Source organism: Desmodus rotundus, chromosome 1 (assembly GCF_022682495.2).
Source record: "Desmodus rotundus isolate HL8 chromosome 1, HLdesRot8A.1, whole genome shotgun sequence".
Taxonomy (NCBI): Eukaryota; Metazoa; Chordata; class Mammalia; order Chiroptera; family Phyllostomidae; genus Desmodus; species Desmodus rotundus.
The window spans coordinates 22,720,213-22,746,928 of record NC_071387.1 but is presented as its reverse complement, the minus strand read 5'-3'; the positions used below and the strand labels follow the sequence as shown (position 1 = coordinate 22,746,928).

At 42.4% G+C, this 26,716-nt stretch overlaps 1 protein-coding gene across 15 annotated transcripts in view; it reads left to right on the top strand.

Moving 5' to 3' along the window:
* ZNF462 (zinc finger protein 462) overlaps positions 1-26,716 on the top strand; it is a 137,895-nt gene that overhangs the window by 61,817 nt on the left and 49,362 nt on the right. For 10 of the 15 annotated variants that reach the window (XR_008426574.2, XR_008426575.1, XM_053922029.1 and 7 more), the window contains 3 exons: positions 355-641; positions 3,314-3,432; positions 8,303-8,494. Coding sequence is in view for 13 of the 15 variants with exons in the window: in XM_053922029.1 (XP_053778004.1) it covers positions 355-641; positions 3,314-3,432; positions 8,303-8,494 (598 nt within the window). In the remaining 2 variants the exon portion in view is untranslated. The remainder of the gene's footprint in view (positions 1-354; positions 642-3,313; positions 3,433-8,302; positions 8,495-26,716) is intronic. The other 5 variants (XM_045195191.2, XM_071221267.1, XM_053922031.2 and 2 more) reach the window with 2 other exon arrangements.

Genomic DNA, 26,716 nt, shown 5'->3' with positions numbered 1-26,716 from the left:
CTCCCTCCCTTCCTTCCTTTTTTTCTCTGAGCCATAACCCTAACCCTGCTTTATGTCAGTTTAGGTGGGATTGCAATTTGAATTTTCTTTTTTTAAGATGGGAAATAAGTGAATGAGCCATCTTCAAAGTAGGAGAACCCCTCTCTCACCCTGTGTCCAGATATGTTACCCTACATGATGAATGGCTGTCGGGTTTGCCGTCCCTCTAGAGGGAGCTGGAGAGGCAAGGAAGGAAGCTCTGTCAGGAAATGCTGATGAGTGTGGGAGAATGAAGGGAGAGGAGGAACGCTGGGGCAAATGACGATGGATATTTATTTTGTTGGTGGGGCATGTGTGTGTGTGTGGTTCTCTTAGCAGGAGGCTGAAGACCCTTCCCACTTGTTCCTGGATGGATTGGAAGCAGCTAAAGATGCCAATGGCGCCTTGGTGCACCGGGTGGATGGTGAACACTGCTTGCTTGATGGAATGTTGGAGGATGAAACCCGGCCGGGGGGATACCATTGTAGTCAATGTGACCGAGTCCTGATGTCCATGCAGGGGCTGCGTTCTCATGAGAGGAGCCACCTGGCCCTGGCCATGTTTACCCGTGAGGACAAGTACAGCTGCCAGTATTGCTCCTTTGTTTCTGCTTTCAGGCACAAGTAAGTGCTCTCGAGTGGTCGCAGGTGGTATCCGGGAGGAGGTGTCATAGCAGAAGGCAGCTAAGTGAGAGCAGGAGAAACTTGGAGGAGTCAGCAAGCACTGCTCATGGTTCACGCCTGCTATTTAGTTGGCCGTTACCTTGAACCTCGGTTACCTCATCTGTCAAGTGGGGCTAAGAACAGGTGATTGCTTGGTTGATACGAGATTTGACTTAATGCAGGCATTTTTCAAAACTGACAATTTTGGAGGTATTGCTGTGATTTACACAAAGAAAGAAAGACCAGAGAGTCGATAAGTTTATTGGTACATCTGTCAGACATTCGTCCAGAACCTAATCATCATTTGAGGAGTAAGTTCCATTTGGGAAATTGAGTGGCTAGGAGGTAAAATTAGGACTATTAACCCATGTGACCAAAGAATCATTGTTTGATAGTTTTAAAAAGACCTTGACGGGTAGATGAGTTGATGGATGCCAAAGAGAAGTTCAGGGTGGTTGAGGAGAGAGAGCTTCCCGTTGTTCATCACAGCTTGGAAATTATAAATTTGGGGTTTTGTGTAAGGCTTTTCGGGGTGAGATGAAGAGGAATGGTTTTGAGAAGAAACAACCTTTCGCTGCCTTTCTCTGTCAAATGTGTAAGAGAGATAAATGTTTGATATTGTGCACTGTGGTCTTGGATGAAGGTGACTAATTGTGAGACTGACATGCTGTTTATTTTTATGATAATTGAAAATAAATGATGGGCTGTTTGCCTCTCTAAAAAGATGGAGTGCTAGTTAGTGGATATTGAAAGGCAGGAGGAGGCACTGCTTCTGCAGAGGTAAGGGTGGGTTACAAACTAATATTATTCAGAGCCTAATATCCAATCTTTGTTGTCAGATCCAAGTGCTGGTATAAAACTTACGTGGTTCTCATCAATTCCATGAGTATTTTTTTAACAGCATCCATCACATTTTTTGACACATAGTGGACCCTCCATAAATCATTATGAATAAATGAATATGCCCTTGTGCTAGGCACTGTGCTGGAGGCTTTGGGGGAAAGTGAAGATGAATAGAACATGGTCGGTGTTCTAAGGGAATTTAGGGTCTACTTGGGTGATAAATAAAGCAAGCACACAAATTACTTTGGATATGAAGGCACATTCCTTTAAAAATATAGGTCAATAAAATGCTATGATGGGTCAAAGAGGGGAAATGTTACATCACTTTGGAAGAATCAAGAAGATTTTATAGAGTAGGGAGCATTTGAGTCAAGTCTTAAAGTAGGAAGATAAGGCTTGAATCATTTGGAAAGGGCATGTGATGTGGGGGGAAAAGAAGAGAGTACAGCCTGTGGAAGCGAGTGTGAGGCCCACAGGGGCTCAGCTGGTTGTCCAGTTAGACTAATCTGTAAGTTATATGTAAAGGAATACAGGGAAATAAAGTCTGAATGCTTGAGCAGAGACCACATTTGGAGTCTTTGAATGTGGAATTGATACTTTATAATTTACATTGCTGGTAAAAGAAGACTCAGAAGAGTAAAGTTATCATAAGTGCTAACATTTATTGAGCCTCACTATGTACTCAGAACTTTGATGTAGGATCTCCAACAGCCCTATGAGGTATGGTCCTATTATTATCTCTATTTTATATAAGAAAACTTGAGGCCTTTTAGTATAGAGAGCTTATATAACTTGCCCAAGGCCACACACTGCTTATAAGTCACAGCTAGGATTTGATCCCAGACAGTTTGACTTCATAGCTCGTGCTCTTGAGTTGACAAAAAAGAAAAAAAGATGGGGGATACCAATTAGGAGGCTGTGATAGTAGCTGATCCAAAAACTGAGGATAGAACTTTGGGAGGGAACTGGGATCTGCCTGACTTGGAAAAATTAATTTAGTATAAGGGATGAGCAACAGGGTAGAATACACATGGCAGAGTTCAGTCTGGTTGGCTGAAAGAATGCTAGTGCCCTTTATAGAAACAAGGAAGTGAAAGGGAGAGTTTGTTTCAGAGAAAAAGAAAACTGATGGGTCTGGTTAGGGCGGGTTGAGTTTAGGCAGCTAAAGGGCATCCAGAAGGAGATGTCCAGAGGCAATGGAAAGTGCTGCCTTGAGCTCAGGAGCACAGAGCGTGTTTCGATGATAAGCAGTTCCATTCCCAAATGAGTCATTCAGAATTGAATCTAGTTCTCTGGGGCAGTGATACAAATTAGGACTTCATCCCACACCTTGTTTTGTAGATTTATTACTTTTTTAAACTAGTAATGGTGAAATACTAGGAATGCATTATAATTAAATGACATCCTTATAAGTTGTTTCTGGAAGATTAATGTACAGCAAACATCATGATATTTGCAAAACAAACCTGCATATTTATAAAGACTTTGGAAACAGCTTGTTGCAAGTATTTCAACCCCTTTGAAACCTCCTTTCCTTACTCAAATGTTATCTCTCCTTCCCGTCGCTTCCCCTCCTTTTAGAGTAGGTACAACTCTTTTTCTTTTACTTATTTATTTACTTATTTATTTATTTATTTTTGGTAAGCACAATCTTTGGGAAATAACAAAATGACTTTGAACAGCTTAGAGATGGGATTTCTGGGAAAGGGCAATGAAAAAAATGCGGTATGCGATTTTTAACCCTGGGTTTTTTTTTTCTTTCTTTTTTTTTTTTTTCCTTCTACCTTAAGCTTGGATCGCCATATGCAAACCCACCACGGACACCATAAACCATTCCGGTGTAAACTCTGCTCCTTCAAGTCCTCCTATAACAGCCGGCTGAAAACACATGTACTCAAAGCTCATGCTGGTGAGTTGGTATTCGTGACACACACGTTTCCGGAGTTTGAAATCCAGTGGTCTTCAGTGAGTGAAACTTTAAAAGTCTCTTGTCTAACACGTGAGAATAAGTCATTCTTGAGATGGTTGCATGTTTAGTTTTATTTTAACCTAATAAAGAAAAATTGAGGAATCACCCAAAGCCAAAATAATACTATGGGCATGTCACCCATGTCATAGTTGATTCGTGCTACCAACAGCTTTTGTTAAGAAAAACTTCTAAATTTCCTGGCCTGTGTCATGGAAATGCTTGAATTGTTACATCCACTAAAGACAGTCTCCAACTAAAATAACGTTTTAATCTTGAGGAAGTTCAAAGGAACAAAGAACTCGAGATACATAGTAAGATTTCTCATGCGATGCCTTAAATACTTTCCAGACACAAAATCACTTTGTGACCAAAGTCACTTCTTATCTTTTGTCTGGAATTGGAACCCATCAATATCAGTATACCAGCTGGCATTGTTGTGAGAGGCTGTGTTCGGCTTCAGTGAATTGTTTTTCAAGACTTTTTTTTCTACGCATTTGCCCATTTCATGATGGGTGATTTACGAGTGCACCTGCCCACACTGCACTGAGTGTTCAACAGTTTTTGACCATAAACGGCTTGACCCCTGTGCTCCATCCTCCCTGTTCACCCAATCTTGCCCCAAGCGACTTTTTTTTGTTTCCCCAATGAAAGAAAAGTCCTTAAAGGGGAATAATTTGCTGATGTGGAAGAGGTGAAACAAAAAAAAATGGCAGAAACATTAAAAGGCATCAAAATCTACAAGTTCAAAAACTGTTTTTGAACAGTGGAGAAAACGTCTCAGTAGGTGCATTGCATCAAATGGAGAGCACTTTGAAGGTGACTAGAGTTTAAACATGTAAGAATAAATATACAATTTTTTATAAATAAATTCCAGTTGTTTTGGGTCCCCCCCTTGTATTTAATCCTCATGACAGTCCTAACAGGTTAGGTTGTTGTCCCCCTGTTTCAGATGAGGATACAGAGACTCAGAATGATGTGACCTGCTCAAAGCCATATAGGCCGTTCACTAAGAATTTGACTCTACAACAAACACATCGTTGTCACTGACAAGATGCTGCCTCCCTCTCTTTTCTGCTCTTCTCTACTTTGCACATGATAGAGGCCTACAGGTAGATAATCAGAACTCAGACAAGAGAAAAAAGCTTCGTGATGTAAGAGAGGTAGTGGGGTGGGAAAGGGGGCTTTTCCATGATTTTCCCAGTCATTCTCAGAACCCCCAGCTCAACAGCAGCTGGTGGCCTGCCCAAAGGTTTTGACAGCCTCAGAGGAACTTACACCAACCACAAAGGAATTTGGGGAAACGAGGTCTCATAGTACCTAGCTGTACTATCAGATTCTTTTACAAGTCAAATCTCCTCCCTGAGTTTCCTCGGCTTTAAGTATTTAGATCCTAGTTTGAGAATTTGCAAGCAGCTATAATTCTTCTCATTTATTAGCTTCTCTTGTGTGCTTATAAAAACCACCCAGAACCTGAGTCCTTCCTTCACTTTTGCCATCTCCTCAACCCCCTGTGGAATATGATCTTGTCTCCTCTATCTCCTGAGTGCTGGGTCCTGTTGAACCAGCTTCATGGAGTAAAATTACTGAAGTCTTCCAGACGCCCTGGGCCCCACTGGGTGTGGGGGATGGCACAGGGAGACTAGCCAAAGGGGCTTTGCTCTATCTGTTAGTATTTTTATATCTCCAGGACAATTCCAGTAAAGTTCATGGAGTAAGAGGCTTTGGGGTTCAGGACATTCTTTTCTAACTGTCTATTGTAAATTATTCAGCTGGGACACCATCCTGGTGTTTTTTCCCATAGGCCCCAGCCTTATCAAAAGTGCTTTGCACAGTGGGAGTTGGGTAAATGATTTGGCCTGTGGGAAGGGCTTTGAAAGAGTGCCAGAGGCTGCGCACTGGCTCCAGGGCACTGAGCTAATGTGTATGCTTTTGGAGCTGCCCAAGCAGACTGGCCTTCTGTACTCATTGGTTGGAGAGAAGGGAGCATAAGAGAGAGAGAGAGAGAGAGAAATGTAATTCAGTTCTTTCCAGCCTTGGGACCTTGGTGTCCAAGAATGGCCCTTAGCCTCTGACAGTGGCTTGGCTTAGGGAAAGCCAATACATTTTCCAAAGGACTCTTGACTCACCTTGCTTGTTGTAGATGGATTTGTTTAAAAATCTTTTTTTAAATGATAAAAAGTTGTATAGATGAACCAAATAACCTGGATTTGAATTCTCTTTCAAGTTGGGCTACTTATAACCACTAAACAAAGTTCATATAGCCAGGCTTGGATTTAAAAAATTGAAAAATGGAATCAGGAAAAGAGTAATGTTATATATTCTACACAGTGAGACAAAAGTAGGTTTACAGTTGTGAGTATGCAAACATTTTAATCTTGTAGTATTGTTATTGTGGTATCTTCCATATGAACAACTGTAAACCTACCTTTGCCCCACCCTGTGTATGTAATATATATGTATATAATGTGTAAACATGTGTGTATATAACTAATACTTATAATATTAATAAATCCCTTTGTTCATGGCCCAGCATTATCCTGTAACTCCTAGGTAATGGTTGGGATGACTACTAACAGGTGTTTTGTTTGGATCCTCTGACTTCTTTGAACTTCTGTCCTGCCTTGGGCTGTAGCATGTTGTAAAACTCGAGGTTAGATTCAAGACTTTCTTGGAAACGCAAGCCCTGGGGGTCATCAGTGGTGGAAAGGAGGCTTTAGGCAGAACTTGGGATGTGAAACAATTTAGTGGCAGAGAGGTGACCCGCTCACCTGGCCCAGGAGGGCAGAGGTTTACCTTCCAATTCCTGCTTCACTTAGTAAACCTGAGACCATCAGCACCGTCAGCTCTGCCCTCAGCCAATGTCAGTTTCCCACGGAACTTTCATAACTATAGAGCCTTTCTTCCCCCTTATCCCTCTACTTCCTTCTCTTTTCTCTCCTCTGCTCTTTTTTTTTTTAAGATTTTATCTATTTATTTTTAGAGAGAGGGGAAGGGAGGGACAAAGAGAGTGAGAGAAATATTGATTGGTTGCCTCTTACACGACCCCAACTGGGGACCTGGCCTGCAACCCAGGTGTGTGCCCTGACCAGGAACTGAACCGATGACTTTTTGGTTCTCAGGTCAGTGCTCAATCCACTGAGCCACACTGGCCAGGGCTCTCCTCTGATTTTTAAACTTTACCTTAAAAATAAATGTTAAAAACACTTGTTGATTAGAGAGAATTTGGAAATTAAAGAAATATAGTCTATCATCGATAATCTTATTATCTGAGACCACTGTTAACATTTGATAGTCTTTCCTTTCAACCATTTCCTCTATAATTTTAACAGTTGTGATTATAATTTAATCTAAAATATATTATGCCTTCTTATGTACTTCTCTGAGTATGTTATTTTTCCGAGTTATTATAAACTCTTTAAGAAAGTGATAGTTCATCAAGGAGATAGGCCCACGTTTACTTAATCATTTCCCTGTGGTTGGAAATTTGGGTGGTTTCATATCTTTCTCAAGCACATATAAATGCTTATTTCTGAGTAAAGCTTTCTGTGTATCAAAGGATGTTTCCTTAATATAAACTCTCAGAAGTGGAATTACTGCATTGCAGACATGACCATCCTTTTTATTGTTATAAAAAGCAAAATGGCTTTCCGAGTCGATTGTACCAGGGCAACATAACAACATAAGCAGGCCCATGTCATGCCCTTGATTCTTAAAAAGCAATTAATTGAAAAACTGACTTAGGGCAAAGGCAAATCGTACTCTAATTTAATCTAGTCATAGTGATTTGTGTTGTATTTCAGGGGTATAAAAAGAATTAAAATAAGAAAAATACTTATTTTAACTGAGATATCCTGTTTATTGAAAAAAGTAGGGCCCCAGCTGGTGTGGCTCAGTGGACTGAGTGTGGGCCTGTGAACCCAAAGGTTGCTGGTTCAATTCCCAGTCAGGGAACATGCTGAGTTGTGGGCCAGGTCCCCAGGGCGGGGCGGGGTGGGGGTGGGAGTGGGGGTGGGGGGTAGGCGGAGGGCGTGAAGGCAACCACACATTGATGTTTCTCTCCTTCCCTTCCCCTCTCTCTATATATAAATAAATAAAATCTTTAAAAAAGAAAAAAGTGGAGCTACACATACACACACATATATATATACCTCTCTTTTCTTAGTTAAAAAAAATGACTTATTTTTTATGTATTTCTGTATTATTGACCATATAGGGAAATGGGGTTTTATGCTGAGGTTTGTGAGCTGGTCCAAACCACCTCCTCCCCCTCAAATCACGATAGGATCTGTGGAATTGAGGACGTGTCCAGTCAGCAAGGAAGTAAAGAGTGAGACCACCACCGTAGACTTGCACTGAGTGACTTGATGCTAGAAAGCCACCGATAGACCCTTGGAAAAAGAATTAAGCGTGTTATTTTCTGCCAGTGATATAAGGGCAACCTTGAATGAAAACTGTCTTGGCTGTTTCTAGTACAGAGAAGAGGGTGAGAGAGATGGGAAGCCTTTCTGATGGAGGTATCACGGACATTTGGTTTCACACCCTGTGGGGGACAGCCCATAGGCTCCTCCAGCAAGTAGAGCATGGAATGAAAAGGAACCAGGTCACTTGATTATGGAGCTCCTCGAAGAGCGTCAGTCCCAGAGGAGTGCTGTGGCTGTGGGAATGGGAGGGTGGTTGGTCTGTGAGGGTTCTCAAGCCCCGAAGCTTGAGAAGCTCTTCTGTAGAGTGAATTAACCATGTTATTTTGTGTTCCACCCCCTTCTGCCCTCCTTTCGTCTTGTTCCTTTTGTCCCTTGCCTCCATCTTCCAGGTGAACATGCCTACAAGTGTTCTTGGTGCTCATTTTCCACCATGACAATCAGCCAGTTAAAGGAACACTCCCTCAAGGTCCACGGAAAAGCCCTGACCCTCCCCAGGCCACGAATTGTCAGTCTTCTCTCCTCACACTCCCACCACTCCTCCCAAAAAGCTACCCCGGCTGAAGAAGTGGAAGACTCCAATGGTAAAATGGGTTGCCCAGCCAAAATTAACCACTTGGGGTTGAGGTGGGCTGGGATTAATTGCCAACTGTTCTTTTTAGAGGAAAATCTTCTGCAAAAACATGGTGGTTCAAGTGAAGGAAGAAACATGAAAAGGTTGAACAGTATAGAAATTGGAGTTGGATGGTGTTGCAAACTCTGGGGGGGGGGGGGTGTTTAGTGCCAACACATGTGAGCGCTGCCTGTGGAAAGTGCACAATGTGTGGGGTGGGTTAATGCTGAATTCTTCCACTGCGAGCAAGAAAGAGGGTGGAATACCAGACATTTATTTCTTTGTTTACTTATTTATATTCAATCTTGTTCTCAAAAAATATATGTGCTTCGAGGTGTTTGGGGTGTGAGGTATGTATAACAACACAGAATTCCGAGTAGGAACAGAAAGGGTGAATGGGTAGAGCGATTATGTCCTATTAGGTCACAAGATAATTTAGGGCATTGCAGTGATTTTTTTTTATACCTGAAGGATGTTGAGGAAGGATCACTGGGAGGATGGTTGAACTGCCCAGCTTTGGGGTCTTGGAATAAATACAGGAAGCCATGGAGGGGATCTCCTCACTGGCAGTGTATCAGAGGATATGGGGGGGGAGGGCAGGGAGAGAGAGAATAAGTTCACTACAGGTGTGGCCTAGTGAGCAAGTGGATCATATATTGTTTTGATCACATCAAGAAAGAGAAGTGTTGTGATTACACCAGTCTGAATATTTCCCAGGTCAGGGAACAGGCTGTTTCCCAAGGTCTGCTGTTACGGTCTTGGGAGGAGCTTAGTGGACTAGAAAGAAAGTCTGTGGGCTCTTAGGAACACAGGCTTGGCTTTGATTCTTCCTTCTCTCAATGCCAGTTGTGTATTCCTGGGCAATCTTAGCTTCCTGTACTCACATATAAAATTGGATAAAGATAACTCTTTACCTTGAGAGATTAATGAGAAAAGATACACTGATTAAAATTAGGTAAAAGGCCTAATACAACATCTGACACATGGTAGGTATTTAACAAGTGGTCATTTTGTTCCTGTGATTCTCATCCTTTGATTGAAATTCTGGCCTTTTGGGACCTTTTATAAGGACCGTGAATTTTGGGTTATTTTTAATGTAAGGGTTTAAAAATGTTGACTCTTCAGGTAACCTGAAAATCTGACAGCCCAACATGTCAACATGGTCTAATTATCAGATTATCAAGGGAGTAAGTGCGTGATCTTTATTCATGAGGTCCCTAAGAAGACAAGTGTAGGAGGGAAGGGAAAGGTAAGTCCTGAAAGTAACAGCTGCCTTTATTCAGTTGCAGAACTTGGTGGCCTTTCCTCTGCAAATCATTAAACACTAGCTTACACTCAGTAGCTTCTTACTGGGATTCCTGTCTTAAAGGACTTCTGTTTAACAAAGAAGGTTTGTTATTATGACTATGGCTTGTGATGAAGTGAGCACACTATCTCCTTAACTGTTGTGTAGCAGTTTAAAATGTAGCAGGAAGCCTACACTGTTGTTTTCCAGGAAAACTTACAGTCTCAAACTAGGGGCAGGGGAGAGTACGTGTGAAAGAGTACAGAAGATGCCTGCTTTGCACCTTGAGATTGAATGCATTGTAAAAGATGGTGTTGCAGCAAAGGGCAAATGACAATTTGATGTGAATTTTCAGATCTTTACTTCCATGATTTGTAATGAATTGCTTTCCTCTGAAATGCAAGCTATACCTCTGGAGCCATTTGGGTGAAATTGATCCATCCAAACGCCATTTCCAGCAACCACTTTACCTGGGACGTTTCTCTTAGTGTCACGCCTTCCTTTTCCTTTGTTCTTCTGACTAGAAAGGTGGGTCTCAGTCACAGGATAAGGAAAGCCCACAGATCACTCACTGCATGGATTATCTTTCTCTACAAAGGCTAAGGGGAGTTAAGTTCAGTCAACTTCCTAAGTCCATACTCTATACCAAGAGCTATACCGTAACAGAAGAATCATAAGGGAGTACCAGTACTATTCTATTCCTCCGACAGCTTACAATCAAATGTTTAGAAGATAGTACCAGTACCTCCATCTGACCTAATCACAACCCTAAGGCTAAGACTTAACCTTTTGGGGGCTGATTTCAGATTCTGGGAAGCCAGACGAGGCTAGGATCTTGGGGATGGTGGTCACAGAATCACGACAATATGATACTGACTAACTCTGCATAACACAGATAGTCTGCCTTTATTCAGCCACAGGAAGATAATCGGCAATATATAGCAGTGGTACTTTTTTCTTCTAAAACAACAACATAGTGACCATGAAAACCCTGGGTGGCAACTCTGTAGTGAGGCCTATGCTGTTTTTAACACGTATAAATAACCAATATCAATGGGCTAGAAGTGACTCATTTAATTTGATGAAAAAAACCACTTAGTTAGAGGGTAGGGTAAGCAGAAAGAAGGCAGCAAATAGTTTATTCATTCAATAAATATTTTCTTGAGTCCGTACTATAGGTCTTGCATGGTTTTGGATGCACGAGAGTGATGGAGGAGGTCAAAAATGAGAAGACTATGTACTAGGGAGCTGAGTGGTGGATTCCTATAAACGGCTAAGTCTGGGGGTGGGGGCAAAAAAAAAACAGCTGTGGGGCTAGACAGTAAGTAGCCTGTAAATCACGCCTTGAACAGTTTTTAAAACATGCCTGTGAAACCCAATTGCACATTTTAATAGGGAGAAGCTGTGGGGCTATTGGCTCTCTGTTAAGGTTTCCCACACTGCAGATGCCAGGACACTGTGAACACAAGAACCAAAAATGTGTTGCAGGCCTGGGCGGGGGGAGTAGAGATCCATAAAACCAGGGAAATCACCAGTGTGTCCTTGGCTTTCTGATTCCCCAGTGAGGGATGTGAATAAAATGAGTTGACATGCTCACTGCTATTTGCAGTTGTCAAATGCTTGCAGTCTTGAGAGCGAGCCAGCCAGTCTTCTTTGGCAGAAGGAACAGCCTTGAGAAAGAAGGTTCTCCCAAAGCTGCTCTCCCTCCCAACCCAGAGGGGAGCCTGCAAGGGCAGGAAGCTGAGAAGGGCTGAGAAGGTGGAGGGGAGGTTTCGCCCCAGCTGCCTGGCCACACACCTGTTCTGTCCATAAACAGAGCTCTTGGGCTCCTGGCTGTCAGTCTTGACAGGTTTCGGCAGCACGTGAATCTTCTATGTATTCTTCTTGATCGGTTGTTGGAAAGAAAAGCCACAGCTGTGTGGTACTGGTTCTGTGCATAGGATAATGGGAAATGACACGTAATGCATTGCTATTCTAAACAGTACATTAAGGGGAAATCATAAGGTTGTCAGCAAAAGGAAGTGCTCTGCTCTGTTTGTGTTTACTGGGTTCCTTCTCCTGCCATGTAACATACAGGACTGGGTTTTATCAGGCTTTTTCCACGCCTGTGCTGTCAGCACAGAATAATACACATACACACACATCTATAAAATAACAAAGAAAACTGGAACAGCGTAGTTTACTTAGGAGATTTGTTTAGGTCTGAGAGACTACACAATGCATGGGCAGTGGGTAAATAATTTAATATTCAGCTATATCATTTATAAGAAGTCAGGCCAGTGGTGACATTCCATCTTTTTACTCCCTCGAATTGCCCCCCAAAGAATAGATTATGTTATTTCTTCTACCCAGTTATACTGTATGGGATTGTCTGCTTTAGGAAAAAGCTACTGTGATATGTTTAAAACAAAAATGAGACACTAAGACCAGGTGCAAAATAAATAAGGTGAAGGAGGGCAACATCGTTATTTCATTCATGCCTTGGTTAGCAACCCAGGGAAAACACAAGAATTCTTGGTTTTAATGTTCTCCCCTTTGTAATATCGGTCTCACTGTTGTCCACCCAGCGGAGAAGTCATTGCTCTTCAGAATTAATAGAAAGATGTTGTAAGGAGCTTTGTGATTTGTGTATGTGTATCTGGAAGATTTTCTATTACTACTTCTCAGTTGGCTTTTCTGTTCTAAACTCTAGCATATTTGCCACAAACACTATTTTTATCAAGACACCTCTCATCAAAGAACCACAGAGGCTTCTTATCCTCATATCAAAGTCCAAGTCCTCTTCGTCGCAATTGGGTTTACCATTTGTCACACTTCCCCCATTCCAGAGCGGCCTCGCTAACGGATACCGATGTTTGCGGCCGTCTCTGTACTTGATACCACCAGCATCAGCTTCTTCATTTCTGCTCCTGTGCCTTTCACAGAGCTCTGCCGGGACTGTGGGGAGAATTTCCTCCCTGTCTGCTTCTTCCTGCAAGTCTCTGATTTTGACTTTCCCTGAAGAACAACTTTTACTGCCCACTGATTACTTTTTTTTTTATCAGGATCTCGGTGCTATTTTTGTATTTGTGGATATGCTGTTGTATCTGTCCCCTGATTTTCAAGTGGGGACAGTTAGATAGGGACTTATTAAATACTGACTTCTTTTCACTGATCAGTGATTTCTGGGAGATATCACAATTTGTAACACAATTCGTTGTAGTGAGCCTCCTAACATTTCTAAATCCCACACACCCAAATTGCACAAGAGTACGTTTATTTCGTTCCCACTTAAGAAGCAAGTTCGAAGATAACCAATCGAGAGATGAAACCTTAGGGACTGTTCTAACAAAAATTTTCTGACACATTATTCTGCCAAGAGGGAAAGATCTTTTCTTGACAAAGAACATTCGAGACATGGGCATTGTTCCCTGCGCAACGAAGCCTTCCGTGGACATGAAGGTTGAGACAGGGTGTGTTCCGACTCTCAGGAGGAGACAGAAAGCGCAGTGGGGCTGCAGAGTAGGCCTTACCAGTGCGGTCACCTGCTGGCAGAGCAAATGCACACAGCCATTGACCCTGGAGTGGGCTCTCTCATTCTCAGTCTTTGTCAAAGAAACAAACCGTGCTGGGTTGCAGCTAAATCCACATCCAGAGAACCCATATTGTAAAACTAAACAACAAAACTGGTAGATTAATAAAATTTTCTATTCTACTTGAAAATTTTACTCACTGGGATTTTACCATGATATATTGGTTCAAAGAGACCTGTTTATGAGATTTGGACTGGTTGATTTCTACAAACCATAAATCAAGGATGAGAAAAATGTTTTCTGTACAGGGCCAGATAGAAAATATTTTCAGCTCTGAGGGCCACATAGTCTGTGTTGCCACAGCTCAGCTGTAATTGTAATGTGAAAGCTGCCACAAGCAACATGCAGACAAATGGGTTTGGCAGTGTTCCAATAAAACTTTATGTGCAAAAGCAAAGGGGGGGCCAGGTTCTGCCCATGGGCAGGATGTCAGTGATTTTTGCCGTAGATGACTAGAGAGGAAAATACAGTCATACCCATGAACTTAGTCCAGCCTTTAATAAATGTCATTACAGACCTTTCTATTTAACATGTGGACTACTAGTTGTCACTTAAAATGTAACTTGACCAAAATATAGTCTTTATTTTACATATGTAGGGGCTTAGAGCTTTAAAAAGCATTAGCATGTGAATTAAATTTAAGCTTAAGAGAAAGTGTTCTCTAAGAATTATGTTGCATCTAGGGCCAAACTATCAACTCATTTGACCTTGACTATGAGCAATACTCAACACTTAAAAATTAAGATTTGAGATGCCTGCTTTTCAAAGAGAAGCTTCTCAGATTTCTAAATAGGTCAGATATAAAATTCAACCTTTAAGAGGATCCAATTAGTTGCTAGGACTTCCGACCTTCCACACAGGTTCCAGCTGCAATCAGATTTCTCTTGAGGTGAAAGAAAGAAGAGGTGGTTTCTTTAAAAATGACAAGAACGAAATGGAGACTCTCAGGTGAATAGTTGTGAAGTACAAAGATTTACATCGTCTATAGCACAGGAGATACAAGGCATAATTTTAATGACTTGACCATAATGTTTAATAGGTTCAGCTGGTCTCAAAATTATCTGACCAGAGAATACTAACCTTTCTTTTTTGATATCAGAATTTCTACACTAAAATGTGATCTGGAGTTCATTTTAATGCTTATAATGAAGAATGGCATTTCTGCTATGAAGACTTAGAGGTTTCTGACTCCAGTGGTGTGAAATGGTACAGGTGATTCTGAATCCTCTGTTAGACACCCAGAAGTCTTCAGAGGTTAAATTATTAGAACTTGGCTTCAACAGCAAACAGGAAACCTCCAAAATTATTGCCACCCTGAAGTTGAATATCACGTTATGTATCCTTCCAAGAAACCCACCTGCCTGAGATTTCTGGGTCTTTTTGAATTAGCCACAGATTCATGCGCCAAGGATTAAAAAAATTTTCAAGTGTAAGCTTTGCATGTCCTGGGAACTTAGTCAACTAACCATCTCCCTCTTCCCGTGCCAAGGAAAACATTTGTTCATCAGAAATATAAGCATATATTACCCAACTCATTCAGAGCTAGTTTCTAGCAACTCCAGAGCTTGCTTCATAATTCCATGTCTGACTTTTGCCTCTCATGGGTGGAGGTTACCTTCCGTCCTCCAGGACCTCGGTTATGGGAAGTAGGCAAAAGGGAGAAATCTATTCTTTAGCAGGAAATATATTCGGTTGTTAGTCAAATCATCTAACATGAATAATCTTGGTTCTTTTTTGAAAAAAGAAAAAGAATTTTCCCTTGTCTTCTCATTGTTCCTCTCAAATTTTCTTGCCCTGGAACTGGAGCTAGATATTTTAGCCCAATTATGTTTGATATAAAATTCCTCAAACTCTCTTGAGACTTCTTATGTCTCCCAGGTTGTCTCCTTGCTTTCAAATGCTGTTCTGCATTAGAGGGTTTGGCACAAGCAGCAAGAAGAGGACGGGATTTAGGAGGGCTAGCATGAGCGAGCTGCAACTGAGAGGTGCAGATTCTGGGACAGCGTTCCTTTCTGTAGAAGAGGCCATGTCCTGGGTAAGACGGCTCTGTGAAAGAGAATTTTTTTTTAAGTGCTGAGATGAGAATAAGACGCCAGAAATAACCTTTTAGAAATAACTAGTACTTATTTTTTAAATAAATTACATGAACTTTGATGGCATGGCCTGGGAAAGCATGTTCAAATGATGTACATATTTTCCTGTGAACTCATTCATAATTCTAAATAATAGCCTATGGGAAAGGCCCACTGGTGGTGCTTCAATAAAAATAGCAACTTAAAAGAATGGCCAGGGTGATGTGAGAGGTTCAGGTAGGAGGCTCTGCTTGCTTTTTACTAGATTCAGTCCCTTGCTGTTTATGCCCAGAAACAGAGATGTTCCTGCCATAGGGACTTTTCTACTTTGCAGGCAGTTTCCAAGTCATCAAGCTGAACCCAGAGGACATGTCTGGCTGAGAGTGCAGGGCGTAGCTAAGGTTTTATTTACCAGTACACTGCTCTTGGAGAAGTCATCCTAGGGCTAGGTTCTTCAGCTTCCTCGGGGACACCAAATATTCTTAGATGACTTACTTGTACCAGCCATGCTGCTTACATCATCTTTTCTTTGTATGCACTGTGAGCCTTCCGGAGCGGCAGAGGTCGCCGCGTCAAGCAACACAGGGCCTTCTAAACCCTGAATCTAGTCTTTGAATGTTTTTTTAGCGTTGCTAGTTATCTGTTCCCCCTTGACCAGGGTTGAAATTCATCCGTTCTGGTTTATTGTAAGGATGGATTTGTCATCTGAAGTAGTATGGCTAATAAATTGGGCTACAGATTATTTGTCTCATCTAATAGAGAAGGAAACTGCGACCCTGAGGAACGAAACCATGAGTCCAGAAGTCACAAAACGTGTGTGTGGTGGAGCAGGTCTAAATCCGAAGCCCATGTTCAGTTAACCTTTGTGGCACCTCATTGAAGATTCTTGGCAGAAACACACATCTAAAAATGTCCAGGGCGTCGAGGGCATCACCTCATCTTTTATGTGTGGGCATCCTGGAATTTTCCGTAGGAAACTAGGGCTAAGTTTTTATTGTGGATTGATATTTAGAGCTTAAGTTAACAGAGCTACATATAGTATTAGGTTGAAAGTGGAATAGAATGAAGGAGAAATTGTATGTTCAGATTTTAATAACCATAGCCTTAGAAAAGAAAAGAAATTGATGAGTCCCTGGGGGGCTTCTTGGGAGAGGTGGAGCTCAGGCTGGGCCTTGGCGGGTGAGTAGGATTTTCATAGGGGCGGAAGGAATACCATTCCAGGTGGAAGGAGTATTAGAAGTGAGCAAACTTACGGAAGCAGGGATCTTGGGACAATAAGGAGACCGGTCTGGCTAGAGTGATGGGTGTGTGGGGAAGTCAGTGGAGGACAGTTGGAAGTGAGAAGATAGAGAGCCAGACTCCAGGGGTACTTAGTACAAGGGAGAGGTCTTTAGATTTGTTAAGAAGCAGGCTGAACAAGGAAGACCAGCAACAAGTTCCCTCTCCCTTTTGGAAGGTGGAGGGTACTTTTGACCAATAGGCACATCAAGTTAGTATCTGTAGGTCTTCAAGAATGAATGTGCATTAAAAATAGTCATGGGTGGTAGTTAGCCCTTTTAAGATGCCTGCATAGATTTTCCTTCTGATTAGAAAAGTAATACCTATTCATGATTAGAGACCAGCTTTATGGCAGTACGTAACAAATCGTAAGGGTTACCCATAATGCCAGCCTCTCTCTGAGAAGCCCAAATAATCGCTATTAACAGATTTCTCTAGAGCCACCTAGTTCTTTTATGCATATACAAACAGGTTCTATTTTGTTATTTTAATTATTTCTCAAAACTGGGACCATAATATACAAATTTTTTTCATGATTTTGCTCTCACTTGGAAAGTTTTCTCACTGTTTGACTCACTGTAGTTTTAAAACATGAGGGCCCATATCTCAAAAAAAACAACAACAACAGTTCCCCTTCAAATAATAAATACTAAGTGCTTAAAGGCTTTAAGTATTTTTGTGTATGTGATACATGTGCTTAAGGTGAAAATTCACTAATTTATTTCATTTTAAGGCTCATTCATCATCTAAAAGATTACTTAAGTGTCTTTTGCTACTGCTCCAGACTTAATGCATTTGAAATATTGGCAAATGGTCCATAAGTTAAATGAGAAAAATCAAGATTACAGACTGTCTAGACTGTTCAGAGTAATGAACTGAAAATGAGATTTTGCAAGGGGATAAATATGAAGTAGGTTGGGTGGCTTCTGACCCTTGCATTCACTTCCTTTTCCAGATTAGCCAAACAGTCTTATAATTGGCAGTTATCATATCTGTCTGCCCAGCTAAACTGTGTGCTCTCTGAGGTCAAGGGCTGTTCCAGAGCCCTGGCACTGGGCAGGCCATTCAATAAACATTTCTTGGTTTGAAAGACGGTGGTGAAATAAACCACACCCAAGGAGAACCGACAAAACAAGAGCTTATATGTGGAAAAGCCAGGGAACTTCAGGGACTGCAAGCTGAGATGTGTCCCATGACGTCTGGGAAAAGCAGTGGAGCTGGGCTGTGTGGATGCCATGATGTGCTGTCCATCACCCTTGGGTTATTTCCTTGATCACACCTCCCTCCTCCAGTTAACTTTGACCTTCCCCCCTCCCCATTCGCAATACCATATCCCTTTCAACTTTCTGCAACCGAAGTGACCAATAATTCCTTTCTTCCAAGCAGCAAAGAAGAGGAGGGAACATGTTCCTTCCTTTCTGCCACCTTGTGAGGATGTTTCTGCTTTCTTTTTTGAGCAGTCCCTTTTCAAATACTAGCTGTCTGCGTACTTCCTTCTCCTCACCTTCTGGAATGTTCTTTCCCCGTTGTCAGTGAACTCAGTGCCAGACTCGCAGGCTGCCTTTCTCCTCCAACCATGACCATCACGCTCTGGAATTCCAATGCTAGACTCGGTGATAATGACCCAGCAGGTACAGTTGACCCTTGCACAATACAGGTTTGGACTACGCAGGTCTATTTACATGTGGAGATTTTTTTCAATAAATTTAAGGTATTTTAAAACTTTGCCCATGGGTAAGTTTTTAATTAGGAATATGAGAGGGAAAGATGAAGAAATCTACATCTACCTTGCATGCAAGCAGGAATAAAGCCACCAATGTATCTGTTAGAAAAAAACAATAATTGAGATAACTCACTCAAAGGCAGACAGTAAAGTGTAAGCAGAATTCCCCACTAACTCATTAAAATTGGTAAATTCCGTATATGGTTATGTTAGCAATAAAGGAAGGTAATTTCTGCTAATATATCCACAGTATACTGTTGCATCTTGGTTCTGTTACCTGTGTAATGGAAGACTGGGAAAAAAATAACTCTTTAAAAAGTAAAGTTTGATGTTTAAATAAAAGATAGATTTATTTTTTCTTCTTTAAGTTATGTTTTCCCAATGGCTTCCTTATTATGTACCCCTACCCTTGTAACTCTTTGTCCTAAAAACGTTTACAGTAATTTTCACTGTATTTCTCTCAATTCTGATTTTCTGGGATAGTATCTAAATCCCGTCCTGCCGAGGGAAGAATGCGGAGTACATAGATGATTACCTGTTGCCAGAGCAGGAAAGTGTGAGAACTATAGGGTGGAGAGATGTGATCCTGTGTAAGTCAAATGAAAGTTTGAGGTTTGTTTTATTGGTTGATATACTTATTATGTATTCATTTGCCATTTCCAAAATCGAGAGATGGCAAAAACAATATAAAAGAAGTTTTAAAACTGTAATATACTGGGCAAAATTGAGGTTGTTTTTGTACTAATCATCATTTGCCCCAGTGAAAGGAGGCAACTCTGCGTGAGCTGGCCATCTAAAGCCATAGGCAGTGAAGTATGAGCCCAGTCCAGCCCCATCGCTCCAGGCTGCTCATTTCCCGGGGCTCCCTGGACTAGGAGGGGGATGAGGCTGGTTGACAGCAACAGGGCTGCAACGTTGGGTGGCACGACAAGTCCTCTTGAGTTCTGCTGCAGGGATCCTGGTGGCGGTGGCTCCCCTTGGGCACTCCCACCAGAGGGGAAGCATCCGAGTGCTCCACGGAACCACATCCTCAACTCATAACCCTTTGCCCCAGTGGAATTCTGGAGTCACGGCAGTGCTGGCCTTGATCGCAGCTTCCTGTGTATCGTTGGGTTCCTTTTAAGCAAATGCCAGGGGAAACCATTTCACCCACGTGGAGCTAGTGAAAATTAGGGGCAAGTGATCTTTTCAGAACCAGTTCTCTGCGTAGATCATCTTTCCTTAATAGTCTGCACAGGGGTTGTTGGACCCCTGAGTCTGAGGTTTCGCTTGAGGGCAGCTGCAGGCCCAGGTCCAGGAAATACCACCCACACTGCAGGCCGTGAACCAAGCGCCCAGCCCGTGCAGCCTTAGGTGGAGGCGAGTGTGCTAAGATAAATCATGTAGCTTCTCTGACCTTCGATTTCTAATGTGTAAAATGATGACGACCACTTTATGGCGTTATTTCCAGGATCAAATGAAATGACATACAGAAATGCTTTCATTTTCTAAATTACTGTAGAAATATTAGGTATCATTAAAGTAGTATAGTAGAGGCAAATTTCTTGTTAGTTTATGATAATGTCATCAATCAGAGGTTGATGAAGGTTTTTAAAAAGATTTTATTTATTTATTTTGAGAGAGAGGGAAGGGAGGGAGAAAGAGGGAGAGAAATATCGATGTGAGAAAGAAACATCCATCAATTAGCCGCCTCTCCTACACAACCCAACTGGGGACCGAACCCACAACCTGGGCATGTGCCCTGACCGGGAATCAAACTGGCAGCCTTCCTTCCACTTTGCGGAATGAGGCCCAACCAACTGAGCCACACTCGTCAGGGCAATGAGGATTTTTTTTTTTTTTAATGAAAAAGGAAGAAAATTTCAATCTTGAGTTGGAAGCTGAATGAAATCTTTACATCATGAGCTGTTTCTTAGGAATCTAAAAGAATTCAGTATTTGGAAAATGATACCTAATCTGGAACCCTCTTCTTCTAATTTTTTTTAGATGAACCTTGTTCATCTAAACTAATTTGAAACAACCCACATAAGAAACTTTTTAGCACTTGATGTCCTAATGTGTGTAAGTCATTGATTAGTCCCTGTGTCAAATGTCCTTAGTGTTGGTATTATTGGCATTGATCAATAATGCACTTTAAATTAACTATCAATTATTGCTTATCTTCTGACTGAATTACAAACATTGTCTCATTTCATTTAGTACAACAAACCCTTGAAGCCAGTGAACAACTTGTATAAAACTCAGTGCTGGCAAAATAACCTAATGAGTATTTTATAATCTAGGAGTCACTTTTCAACTTCAAAAGTCACTTAATTATTTCCCAATCTCAGAATCAGGGTTCTCTCTCTCTCTCTCTCTCTCTCTCTCTCTCTCTCTCTCTCTCATAGCAACAATTCACTTTAGCACAGTATTCTGAGAAATCTTGTAAATGAAATGCACTAATGTAAAGCATGTCCCTATTTTCCCCCTGGAACTATGTTGTAACTTAAAAGATTACATTCCTGACCAAATACTGAGCTTTAGATCAGAGCTAATGGTTGACCACATGTATTATAAGACATAATACCATAACAATAAATCATTGGAAACAGCAACAATTCAAAATATGCTATAGAGATTCACGTCTTTACAAAGTGTACGATCATTTTGTTTACTTTATTAGAACTTAGAAAACTTGTTTGAAGATGACTGGAAATGGTCCAGCTAAATACATTTAAAATGTTTTGAGTAATTCTTTTTACTCCCCATACAATGTTGTCTGAAGTAAGCTGAAGTATTCAAGGCTGTTCCACTGAATTTACTGCTGTGCCAAGCTTGGTAAAGGTTTTTGATCAGTGAATTTGCTCCTGTTGCAGCTGCTGGTGGTGATGATAATTTTTTTTTTCCTCACTGAAAACTAAGGGCTAACCAGTTCCCTCCTTGCCACTCTTTCCTGCCTCTCCTATTTATACAAAACCTCTGTCTGTGCGCTGCTTTAGGGGACTGTGTGCTCCTGGTCTGTTGTTGTGACCTCCCATGGCACTGAAATGCCTTATAAACAACTACAGGGCCATTCATAGAGATTCTTTTAAGAGGAACTTCAAAACACTCTCTTTGGAAATTGCCAGGACCCCTGCAGCCTGCTTGCTATTCCTGTTTGATTGCTACAGACAGCCTTCCTTAAGGAAGGGCATTAAGTACTGAATCGGTGGACCAGAGCATTCTTAGGGTGGGGGGAAATGATTGAAGGTAGAAGAAAGAGAGGGCAGAATTTTCTATTACTTCTTCACTTCCCATAGCTCCGTAACCATAATTTCAGTGCCTCGATGTTCATACGTGTAAGTGATACACCACCTCTCCCATCCCGGTCTGTCCCGTGAATGCATGGAAAGTGCTTAGCATTGATCTAATGACTATTTAGTTATGGGATTAACCTACTTCTTAACTCTGTTAAAACACAAAATTCAACTGAGTAAATTTTAAAGATCTTACTGGCTTTATTCAGTGATTGATGAATTAGGCAGCATCCAACCTAGCAGACAGAAAGGAGCTCCAAGGAGCTGTACAAAATGCAAGACTTACTTATGGGCAGAAGGGAGCAGGAATGAGAAAGTTATGTTAAGCAAAAAAGGGGGTTGATCATTGCAAAGTTATTTCCTTTAGGGGTCTTTCAGGCAGATTACCTAACTAGTGCTGATGAGGGTATTCCTGATTGAATGGTTTAAGATTCCTTTTCTGGGAGAGCTGAAACCGTAATGAAATTAAGTCTCGGTTTGCTGATGTGGGGCTTAGCATCAGTGGCTCCATTTTCAGCGGGTTGTCTTGTTTTTAACAGCTCTGTTAGGAAAAAATTGTAAAAAGCAAAAATAAAAACTTTTAAATGGACATATGCTTATATATCTGTATTTGTGGTTGCCTTGCCTAGCTCATCCATCAAGATTGTCTTTCCCTTTCATTCTGTTTGAGCTATTTGTCAACCCTTCAAGTTGTATGAAGCTGATCCTAGTGCGATTTATTCTTTCCGTGTTACAAACTTGTTGTGCCTATTAGAGTGCAGTTGGTTGTTGCCTGTGGATAGGTAAGTTTTTGCATCTATTTGTTCATAAACTCACTTAAGCCTTCCTTTCCCTGATGTAAACATGGTTCTTTCAACTCTCCCGTGACCGGTTGTGACATCTGACTGACTCCCTCGTTAATTATTATGTTAAATAAAAATCTTTGATGATTTTAAAAAAAATCCCAAATACCATAGGGTAAATGCATTTTAAAACTGTTAGGTTTTACTGGTGCAACAATGGTGCCGTGGCTGTATTGCCGGTAACCCTTCTTGCCCCGGTAGCCTAGCTGGTTATGGCACATGGGGTTATGTAGATGGGTCAGGGCTTGAATCTTGCAGAAGAGCAGGGTTTACATACCAAGAACATTTGACATGGTCCAAATGTCTCTGTGGGCATTCTGCACAGCCTAAACATGAAGGACCTTTTGGCAAGGACCAAGTGTCTCAGTGGACGTTTTGGTGGAAAATGGGCTTAAGAAAGGTCACAGTTACCACCTGGCAGAGTTGGGGGTTAAAGGGCACATCACCTGGCTCCCAAGTTCTGTGTACTATGTCACGCTGTTTCCTTAAACCTTTTCGCCTTGGAAAGTCTAAACAAGGGAGCTGTGTGAGCCCCAGGGAAGTGCTCTGTGTTTTAATACTAGAACCATTCTTGGACAGGACCTTCTGTAGGTTTACTCCTGAAATTGCAGTCTTAGCCTCCAAATCTCCTGAAAGGGACCACCAGTATCCCAACTTATATTTCCTTGCCATTCATACTTTCTTAAAGCGCTGGAATCTGTGTTCTGCCTTCAGCATTGTAGTGAAACCACTCCAGTGAAGTGGCTTCCCATCAGCCAACTCCATGGTATTTTCCCTGGGAAGGAGTCATTCCCTGCTTGTTTACACCTGGTGCTGCCTCCTTTTTCTCCCTCTCCGTTGGAATCCCTTGCAGTGTGGCTTCGGCCTCCACCACTTTAATAAAAGGGCTTTCACAGGGTTGACAGCAACTTCAGACAAACAAGTCCATGACCTTTGCTCCTGTCTGATCCTTTTTTTTCTTTTTTTGTCCGTGGCATTTAAAACTGCTGACCTCCCTCCCAGACCAATCCTCCTCCCTTGGTTTTGGGCCTGCTGTGTGTTTCGGGCTTTCCTCTGGCCGGTGGCAAGACATTCCCTTTACCTTGTTTTCAGCGCCCTTCCTGCAGCTGCCATCATACAAACTGTGGTCAGCATCTCCTCCTCCACCGTCCCCCTTCACATCTACACAGAATCAACTCTCTTCTAATGATGCCGACATCTCCACCTCCACCTGCAACCTCTCAGCTTAAGCCCCAGAGGCTTTTCTCCATCTGATCCTCACTTTCTCTACCCTGAGGTCACACTCAGCCTTTTCCTTGGATCCGTGTTCCATCAGCCAGTCACTTGCCTACGCAGCCCTGTTTTCCCATCTCCTCACTTCCTCTCACATTTGCCCCCTCCTCCCCATCCCCATCTCTTACCCAAGCCATTACCATGTCCACCCCACCTGCAAGCACCTCCCTTTAGGCCCTTTGCAAGGTTAAGAATCATACCATTCTCCTAATCAAGAATCTTTAACAGGTCTGCATGCCTGTTAAAAAAAAAAAAACTCCCGCTCAACAATCCCATGCCCATCCCCCAACTTCGCCTCCTTTCCTCTCTTTCTACGTGTCCAGACCCTACTTGTCTTTCAGAGCCGTGTGCGGATTCCTTCACTTACGTGCCGTTTCTCCTAATGTCCCCTGATGCGAGTCAGCTTTCCCTGTGAAATCCCACGGTGCTGTGCCCTCCCTTTTGGGGGGGGACATGTGGTCCATTCTGCCAACTCTGTGTTATTACCAGAAAGGAAGCTCATTAGGTTTAGGGTTTTCGTCCTGCTCATCTTTCTATTCTAAACACCTGGCACAGGGCCACTTCCTTCCCAGAGTAGATGTCGTATAAATGTAAAATGAAAGCTCGTCGTGTCCGGTGAATAGTCATTACAGCAGTTTAAAGCTGTAAACCAAGATTGGAATTTTTTTCTGACTGCAGAGCCCCACTGACTTCTGGCCGCTCTGCTAACAGCAGATAGAGATGCCCGTGGGCATTTGCTCTTTTCTTTGAGGGCTCCTGTCAGGGTGTGCTGCAGTCCTCTCCCCTGACAACCCGAGAGCTCTTGAGATACAAGATCTGGTGAACTTTGTATGTCAGCCACCTAACCCACATTAGATAAAACATTGGTGATGATTAAGGAAACCATTTGTGAAAAGCTATTGAATCCAGAAGGACATTGAATCGCTTTACAAAATTTTTGACCATTGAGTTGAGTTTAAAGGAGCCCAAGAAATATGTGTTAAGTGTCCTTGGGTTGACACATGGACGTGAAAGCTAAGGAATAAAATACAGATCTAGAAACATTTTGGATGTTGACGTATTTGGAAAACAGACCTCAGAGTACTCGCTGACGCCTACATGTTTTCGGTGTTCCCCAGCACGTAGACATACCACTTGGTTTCCCGTACTTCCTTGTAATTTTTTTTTTGCATGTGAATGATTAGTAGGGAGCAGACAATGTAGCCTAGGGAGTGCCCATCTTTCCTTCTCCTAGGTAGGGCTATAATCTATTCCAGATGTAAGAGGAGTACATTCAGTGGAAACAGTAGGAACTGAATTTCAAACAGGCATTTCCAACCTGCTAGTAAAATCTAAAGAAAAAAACATACTACATTGGTGTTTTCTACTTAACAAAACAAAGAATGGAATCCTAGGCTGCTGATATCCCATCAGCAATGGGGAACGCGCTGCTGGTTGGGTTTCTCACAGTGGAAATTCACTTATACCACGCTGCCTTCCCCATCTGAGAGAGAGGTGGTCGAGGTTAAGGGCACATTTTGTAGACAAAAAAAGGTAAAGATGTAAGACCTCTGTCTCACCTGGTTCCTGCTTAAAACCCTCCAGTGGCTGTCTACTTTGCCTTCAGAATAAATTCCACGCTTGGCACAGAAAGCTACAATTCAGGCCCATGTTTCTCTCTGGGATCATTCCTCACCCTTCTTCCCTCCCGTGTACCCCGTCGCAGCCATGCTGAGCCCTGTCTCTGCAGAGTCCTGCTGTCTCACACCCCAGGCCTTGCTAGTCCTTCTTCCTGGATCACCCTCCTCCACTTACTTTCACCCTCCTCATTACTCCATTCACTTGGCTCATTTCTACTTACCCTGAGAAACTGAAGCTTGTCTCCTCCAGAAGCCTTCCTGACTCTTCCTGTCTGGTTGACGGGCCTCCCTTTTGCTCCTACAGATCTTCGAGCTCTCCTTGGGATGACAGCACCGATCACACTCTGTTGTAACAATACTCTGTCTTTCCATTGCCCCCAGGACCACCAGTCTTGAAGGCAGAGGCCATCATTTAGATTTTGGGTCCCCAGAGCATGTCAGATTACCTTGCATGCCACAGGCAGTCAGACAAGTTATTTGAGTGAATTAATCTCGTCTTAAGTGTTGATGTTTATGGTGCCACACATTGGCCACGACACTCACAAGGCCGGGTCACAATGGCAGGTCTGAGGCAGAGACCCTCAGGTTTCTCATACTGAGTATTCGGGAAATGCTTTGTACTCAGCTAAGTTGAAATTCTCTCATTCATCTGGAGCTAAAATCCATGCAAGCTGAGAAGTTTGAGGCAAAATTCCTCATAGATCATCCGGAGAACCAGATAGTCAGCCAAGACCTATCAAATCAGGTGGCAAGGAGTGCTGTCAAGAGAAGGAACAAGGGAAAGGAGAGGAAAGGACAGGTAGGGTGCTTTGGGAGAGGATTATTGATGGTGGAGATGATTTACAGACCTACCAGTTGGATGCCCGAGGACCTGGCTCCAAAGCTGGAGGTGATCTTGAAAAAAATATGAAAGGACATAGACAACAGAATTGTTGCAAAGAAAGCCTGTAAAGTTTGGGGGTTAAACTTGCTCTGACCAGCCTTTTGGTAGCAGCTGACTTGTGACCGTTCTGCGGGCATTGTTATCCAGCAAAATGGTGGGGGTGGGGGCGCGGCATTGAATCTGTGGTGTTACTCAGGTCAAGCCCTGCCAGTGAGCTGAATCCCGTCCCCTCTCCTTTGCAGCCATCTCCACTGACAGAATAAGCCGGCCAGTTGTTGCCAGAAGTAGCAGTGTAGTTGGTTTTGCCCAAAATCAATCAGTCAAAAGCTAGCTGCCGAGCACCTACTGCGTGCGTGGAGCTGGGAGGAGTGT